Raw genomic sequence first — 7536 nt, forward strand, 5'->3', positions numbered from 1 at the left:
GAAGGTGTGTGGGGCCATCCCCGACTTGGAAACAGGAGCCAAGGTTGTACAGGTCATGGCCACGCTCGCTGGCCCCCATCCGGGGGGGGGGGGGGGGGGGGGGGGGGGGGCAAAGGCGTTGGTTGGGCAATGGTGGAGATGGGAGGGGTGGACCCTTGGAGGTTTCTGCACCCAAGGGAGCGGGAGTACTCGTTTTTCTCAGCGGTCCATAAGGTATACTTGCGGATCAACTTTTTTGTGGTGGGGAAGGTACTGCTGACTGGGGATAAGGGGTCAGAGTACTCGGCAATTGCAATATCAGATCATGGTCCGCATTGGGTGGATATGGTATTGGGGAAGGGTGTAGTACAGAGGCCGGGGTGGAAATTAGATGTGGAACCTAGGGTTCTGCGACAAAATTAAGAAAGTAATTGAGGAATGTGTAGGTTTTAACTGCACGGGGGAGCTGTCGAAGGCAGTTGTCTTGGAGGCTCTAAAGATGGTGGTGAGGGGGGAGGTGATCCCATTTAAAGCTAGGGTGGACAAAGAGGGGAGAGGTTGGAGCGTCAGAGGGTAATAGATGCGATGTTGGAAGTAGTTAGGAGTTATGCAGAAGATAGGGCTCCAGCGAAATTGGAAAAGAGGAAGGAACTACTAGTGAGCTTTGACCGACTATCTACCAGGAAGGCGTTGCGCCAATTGAGGCGAGCAACGGGTGCACTTTACGAGCATGGAGAGAAGGTGGGGCGTATGTTAGCGGGTCGGCTTCAGAGGGTGGCGGCAGCAAGGGAAATTGTTCAGATGCAGGACAGGGCAAGGAAGTTGGCGGTGGCTCCGGATCAGATTAACAAGGTCTTTAAAGAATTTTATGAGAGGTTGTATAGGTCAGAGCCACCTCGGGAAGACCGGGAGATGCAAGAATTTCTAGATGGGCTGGAGTACCCAAGGTTAGGGGAGGGGTCAGGGCTACATTGGAATGGGCGATAATGGAGCAGGAGATAGAAGATGCGATTGGGGGGATGCAGTCGGGGAAGGTGGCAGAGCCGGATGGGTTTCTTGTGGAATATTATAAAAAGTTCAAGGATAAGCTCGAACCGCTGATGGTGGGAATGTTTGACGAGGTGACAGGGAAGGGGGATGTTACCACAAACCTTGGGGCAGGCATCGATTTCCCTGTTGATTAAGAAAGATAAGGATTCGTATATGCCCATATCTCTTTTAAATGTGGATGCAAAGGTATTGGCGAAGGTACTGACAGGTAGGCTGGGGGCGTGCCTCCCGAAGGTGATAGGTGAGGATCTGATGGGGTTTGTGAGAGGGAGGCAGCTCTTTTCGAACATTAGGAGGATATTGAACATGGTTATGGCACCGGCGAAGGTGAAGGAAACGGAGGTAGTTGTGGCAGTGGGCGCCGAGAATATGTTTCACCGGGTAGAATGGGGGTACTTGATGGCAGTTATGGAGCAGTTTGGGATTGTACCACGATTTGTGGACTGGGTAAAGCCACTGTATAAAGAGCCACGAGCGAGTGTCTGCACAAATTAAGTCAGCTTGGGATAATTTTCTCTCCATCGTGGGACAGGCAGGGATGTCCTATGTGCCCCCCGGTTGTTTGCACTCGCGATTGAGTCATTGGCCATCGCATTAAGAAGTTTGGGGGTATGGAAAGGGATAGTGCGGGGGAGGTAGAGCATAGGGTGTCCTTGTATGTCGATGACTTACTGTTTTAGGTGTCGGAACTGAATGTGTCAATAGGGGGAATATTAGAGCTGCTTTGGGTGTTTGGGTCTTTCTCGGGGTACAAATTAAATCTAGACAAGAGTATTTTGTGGTGTCTCGGCCCGAGGTGGGGGCAGGGTTGGGGTTGTCATTCCGTAGGGCAAAAACTCATTTTAGATATCGGGGGGTGCAGGTTGCTCAGGATTGGGGAGGGGAGGTGGTTAGGTGCGGAATGTGCGGAGCTGGGTCAGAGGTGTGACTTCCCAGTGGGTCAGAATGGAGGCGAGTTTGTGTAGGGGGTCGGAATTGAAGGCACTCGCAACAGCGCCGCTCCCGATGGCCCCAGGTAAATTCTCGGAGTCCGGTAGTAATAGCATCGTTGAGAATTTGGAGGCAGTTTCGCCAGCACTTCAGGTTGGGGGCAGGGTCAAGGGAAAAGTCGATTCGGGGGAATCAGAGATTTGAGCCAGGGAAATGAGATGGGAATTTTCAGAGATGGGGGAGTTAGGGCACTAAAAGATTTTTTTCTTGGGTGTCGGTTTGTAGGAATGACGGAGCTGGGAATGAAGTATGGGCTGGAGCAGGGGAAATGGTTAAATATATGCAGGTTCAAGACTTTTCCAAGAAGGCCTCCACATTGCTGAAGGAAGTGATGAAGACAGGGGGACTGGAGAAGGGGTCAGTGGTTTACGGAGCTATTTTGGAAGAGGAGAAGACACAGCTGGAAGGGATCAAAGCAAAGTGGAAGGAAGAGTTGGGAGAGGACATGGAGGAGGGGTTCTGGTGTGAGGTGCTCCTGAAGGTGGTATACAGAGCACACCTCACAAGGGTGAGCTGGCTCTTGAAGGAGGTAGAAGATGTGTGCAAAGTTGCGGGGGGGGGGTCGCAAACCACGTACATATGTTTTGGTTCTGTCCAAAGCTGCAGGATTAGTGGGAGAGGGTTTTTAGGGTAATCTCCAAAGTGGTGCACATGAAATTGGACCCGGGCCCTCGAGAGGCCATATTCGGGGCTTCGGACCAGCCGGGGTTGGAAACGGGTGCAGAGGCAGATGGCAGATATTGTAGCCTTTGCCTCGCTGATTGCCCGAAGGTGGATCTTGTTGGGGTGGAGGTCAACCTCTCCAACCTGTGCCTTGGCGTGGCAGGGAGGACCTGTTGGAATTCTTAACTCTTGAGAAGGTTAAGTTTGAACTAAGGGGAAGGATGGAGGGGTTCTGCAATTCATGGCCATTATTCATCATGCACTTTCAAGAATTGGATGACATCGAACATTAGGGGTGGGGGAGAGTTGGGGGGGGGGGGGGGGGGGGACTGTGTATGTTGATGGTGACTATGGGTGATTCTTGATTCCTTTTTTCATTTGATGTTTGTGTTGACATGTGGGTTGTTGTTTGGAGGTTGGTGAGAGGATGGGATTGTTGGTGTTGATAAGGGGATTGACACTATTCGTTAGCGTTCATTGTGGGTACAAACTTTGAAGAAAATGTGAAAAAGGAGGAGAATAAAAAGTATGTTTTTCCATCTTGGATCCCTCACCACCTGGCACTGATCTAATCTAGCAGCTATGTCTTTTAGGACTCGCCAGCTCGGTCTGTGGTGGTACTACCGAGCCACTCTTGGTGGTGGCCATTGAAGTCCCTCACCCAGAGTACAATTTACGCCCTTGCTGTCCTCCGTGCTTTCTCCGAGTGGTGTTCAACATGAAGGAGTGGGAGCAAGGGGGGGGGGGGGTAAATTTCCTTCTCTGTACCACCTGCCACAGGACATACCCAGCAATGGTGATGATGGTGTCTAGGACATTATCTGTAAGGTATGATTCCATGAGTGTGACTCGTCTGTGAGACAGCTCTCCTAATTTTGGGACAAGAAGTTTGCAAGGAGGATTTTGCAGGGTCCACAGAGCTGAGTTGTCATTTCCAGTTCCTAGGTCAATGCCTAGTGGTCTGTCTGGTTTTATTTCCTTTTATTGACTTTTTAGCAGTTTGATACAACTGATTGAACATTTCAGAGGTCATTTGAGAGTCACCCACATGTAGACCCGCCGGACAAAACGAGGATGGCACATTTCCTTCCCTAAAGGACATTAGTGAACCAGACAGATTTTTACAACAATTGGCAGTGGTTTCGGATTTTTCTTGAATTCAAATCCCACCATCAGCCATGGTGGGATTTGAACCCGGGTCCCCAGAGCATTACCCTGGGCCTGTAGATTACTAGTTGAGTGACAACACCACTATGCCACCGCTTCCCAAATAAAGAGAGAGGAATAATACACAGTAAGAGAAATGAAACAAATTAAATCATCAGGAATGTCAGTCTCCTGTAACTTAGTGCAACAATAATGAAGGGTGAATGTGATGAATTATTTGTTGATTTGGGTGTACAGAAAATAGTCTCACCGTGTCCTTTTCACTAGGTATAGTATTTCCAACTGTGATTCTGCAGTGGAAGGAACACCAGATGACATGGCGCTAGTGGATTCTGTTTCCTTACGAAGACAGGTACTGCATAAATTTATTAACACTCTCATCAATGCTTCTGCACATTTATACCTATATACCTACCTAATGGGCTTCTGACAAGTTAAACTGAGGAATATAATTGGCAGCAGCTTGATGTCGGATGTTTGCCTTTTAACTGAGAATGCGACATAATGAAAAAGGAAGGGAGATGAAATAATGCACTAAGCATTACCCTTCCTACTCCTTTCCACCTTCAGACATTGGAGCACAGGTAGGCCATTTGGCCCATTGAGTCTGCTCCGCCATTCAATGAGATCATGACTGATCTGATATGATCATCGTTAACTCCACTTTTCTGCTTTATCCCCATAACCCTTGATTCCCTGACTGATTAAAAATGTGTCTATCTCAACCTTGACCCAGACTTTACCACCCTCTGCGGTAAAGTGTTCCATAGATTCGCTACCCTCTGAGTGAAGAAATTCCTCCTCACCTCTGTTTTAAATGGGCGACCCCTCTTGAGTTTGTTCCCTCTGGTCCTAGACTCTCCCACAACAGGGAAACATCCTCTCAACATCTACCCTGTCAAGCCCCCTGAGGATCCTATATGTCTCAATAAGGCCGCCTCTCATTTTTCTAAGCTCCAATGAGTATAGGCCCAACCTACTCAACCTCTCCTCATAAAAAAATCGTTCCTACCCAGGGGCAAGGTAGTTAGTATTTTCTGAACTGCCTCTGGAGCCAGTATATTTTTCTTTAGATGAAGGAATCAAAACTGTTCACAGAATTCCAGGTGTGGTCTAACTATAGTTTTAACGAGACTTCCCTGTTTTTATACTCCATTCCCTTTGAAATAAGGCCAACGTTCCATTTGCCTTCCCTATTACCTGCTGAACTTGCACCAGAACCCACAACTTCAGTGCTGTAGCATTCTGCAGTCTTTCTCCACCAAAGTGCATAACTTCATATTTTACGACATTATGAAATGAATGAATGAATACTGCTTATTGTCACAAGTAGGCTTCAAATGAAGTTACTGTGAAACGCCCCTAGTCGCCACATTCCGGCGCCTGTTTGGGGAGGCTGGTACAGGAATTGAACCGTGCTGCTGGCCTGCCTTGGTCTGCTTTCAAAGCCAGCGATTTAGCCGTGTACTAAACCAGCCCCTGTCAAGTTTTTGTCCACTCACTTAACCTGTATCCATCTGTAGACTCTGTGTCATCCTCACCACTTGTCTTTCCACCATAAAGGAAAATCCTCTAGGCATGTTAATGCAATGAGCTTGAGCAATCCTTGTACTCCTATAATATAATTATTTTTCAAATTACATTGAACAGGAGTAATTGATGCTTCCCTTTAAATGTGATATTTGTTTTCTGTCTTGCTGTCAGATAATCAAACTCAACCGCCGACTACAGCTCCTGGAGGAAGAAAACAGAGAGCGCACCCGACGGGAAATCATTATTTACTCAATCACAGTGGGGTTCTGGTTGATCAATAGCTGGCTTTGGTTCCGACGCTGAGTAGACATTTTATGAATCTGATCATGTGCTAATCGAACAACAGGTCTTTTGAAAACCAGCTGTTGACATGAAGGGCCAGAGATTGTTTATTGCTTCGTCTGTATCACACAGACTTCCTTGAGGTCCATGCACTGATTGCTCACTCCATACAACACAGGAAAATGAATCATGGGGACAAAGGGATGTTTTGTTGCTTTGTTTAAAAATATTTATTACATCACTTCATCAGACATTTATCGGCTCATTTTGCATGCCCATGATTAGGGAATGTGTGGCTTTCAGGGCTTTTAAACATGTTATTGAACCTGATGTGCATGTGACTGTACAGGACCAGTATAGAGGGTGTCATGGAACAGAACAGAGTAAAGCTAACAAGCTGTTTTTTGAATTTATGACTTATTGATCGGAAGAATTGCATTTAAAAGACTGCAGGAGTTTTATGTGAAGGGATGTACATAAACACTGTGCATGTATTCCATTGTCATGTAAAGATGCATTTCTGGTTATGGACCCCTATGTTTTCTGTTTTTGCACTGAGTTTGAAAGAAATACTGTGGGGTAAAGCACCAAAACCTTTTTTCGTTTTGAGTCTGCATCAAAATATACCCGCCTTTCATTGACTTTTATTTGGAATTTACATCATGCTAATCTACCTTCCGGTGGGGACTTGTATATATTTAGTTGTGCGCCGAAATGCCAGTATGCTTACTTTTGGCTCCTAGCATTCCTGTGCTCCACTGAAAGCAATTAGCAGCATTGGTTGCTGAAAATGAAGCCAACCCCCAGTATTTCATTTGAACATCCGTCCTCTGAAACTGTTAATAGATTTGTTCTGTTAGTGCAGTAGAATTCCCCAAACAATGTTTTGTAAATATGTGCAATGGAGGAGGTTGGGGGTGGGAATATGATTTTCCATGAATACTGAAAGAGGCCACTATGCAGCCTTGACCTAAGTGTTTACACTGTAAAGGTTTCAACTATATGATCTATCTTTTAGTATATCACCTACTTTGTACTTGACTTGCAGAAACACAAATTTAAATCTTGACCTTGTTGAAGACATTTACTGCAGGAGCATTGAATGCAAGCATAACTTTAAGGAAACATACTTTCTAGATTTACGCTGTGTAAATCTTTTAAATGTGTCAAACTTTTTTTCTATTGTATCTTTTATGTGAAGCAAGCTTGCACAGGATTATCTGAAGTATGGTTGTGTATGTAAATATAGTTAACTATATACAATGTGGCAATAAATAAAATGAAATCTGAATATTGTGCTTGTTGCATACACAAGCTTGTTGCTTGTGTGACAATCAGTTCTTGTTGGTTGGCTCAGGATTGGGAGAAGATAGGATTAAGTAATCCACAGGACTGGGCTAATAATCTAGAGAACGTGAATTCAGATCTCAAAAGAGAGTTTGAGAATTTGACTTCAATATTTTGCTTTCAAAATTTTGGAAATAATATATCTGTTACCAGCAACAGTCATTACAAAGTTGCCAGATTGTTGTAAGAGCCAAACAGTTTTTTTAGGGGGGAAAGGAAATTCACTGGGTTATTCAATTTGTCCTATCTATATAACCTACAGCCCTATACTCTCTGAGATCTCTGCACTGTTCCATTCTGGCCTCTTGCACATTCTCAATTTCCATCACTCAACCATTAATGGTCACACCTTCAATTTTCCAGACCCTGAACTCTGGAATTACCTCCCTAAACCTCAGCCACTTTACTCCTCTCTGACGTTCCTCAAAACATACTTCTTTAAACAAGCTTTCTGTCAGTTGTCCTACTATCTTGAGTATAGTTTTGTTCTATGAGACTCTCTGACCCCACACCAATGTGGCTAAG

The 7536-nt window shown here is 45.6% G+C and overlaps 1 protein-coding gene across 5 annotated transcripts in view; it reads left to right on the forward strand.

Moving 5' to 3' along the window:
- mffa (mitochondrial fission factor a) overlaps positions 1-6955 on the forward strand; it is a 42610-nt gene extending 35655 nt beyond the window's left edge. For all 5 annotated transcript variants that reach the window (XM_038815907.1, XM_038815908.1, XM_038815911.1 and 2 more), the window contains 2 exons: positions 4117-4201; positions 5554-6955. In XM_038815907.1, the coding sequence (XP_038671835.1) occupies positions 4117-4201; positions 5554-5685 (217 nt within the window). In that variant the 3' untranslated portion in view covers positions 5686-6955. The remainder of the gene's footprint in view (positions 1-4116; positions 4202-5553) is intronic.
- The last annotated feature ends 581 nt before the right edge of the window (positions 6956-7536 follow it).

The sequence above is a fragment of the Scyliorhinus canicula genome, chromosome 13 (genome assembly GCF_902713615.1).
Source record: "Scyliorhinus canicula chromosome 13, sScyCan1.1, whole genome shotgun sequence".
Lineage (NCBI taxonomy): Eukaryota > Metazoa > Chordata > Chondrichthyes > Carcharhiniformes > Scyliorhinidae > Scyliorhinus > Scyliorhinus canicula.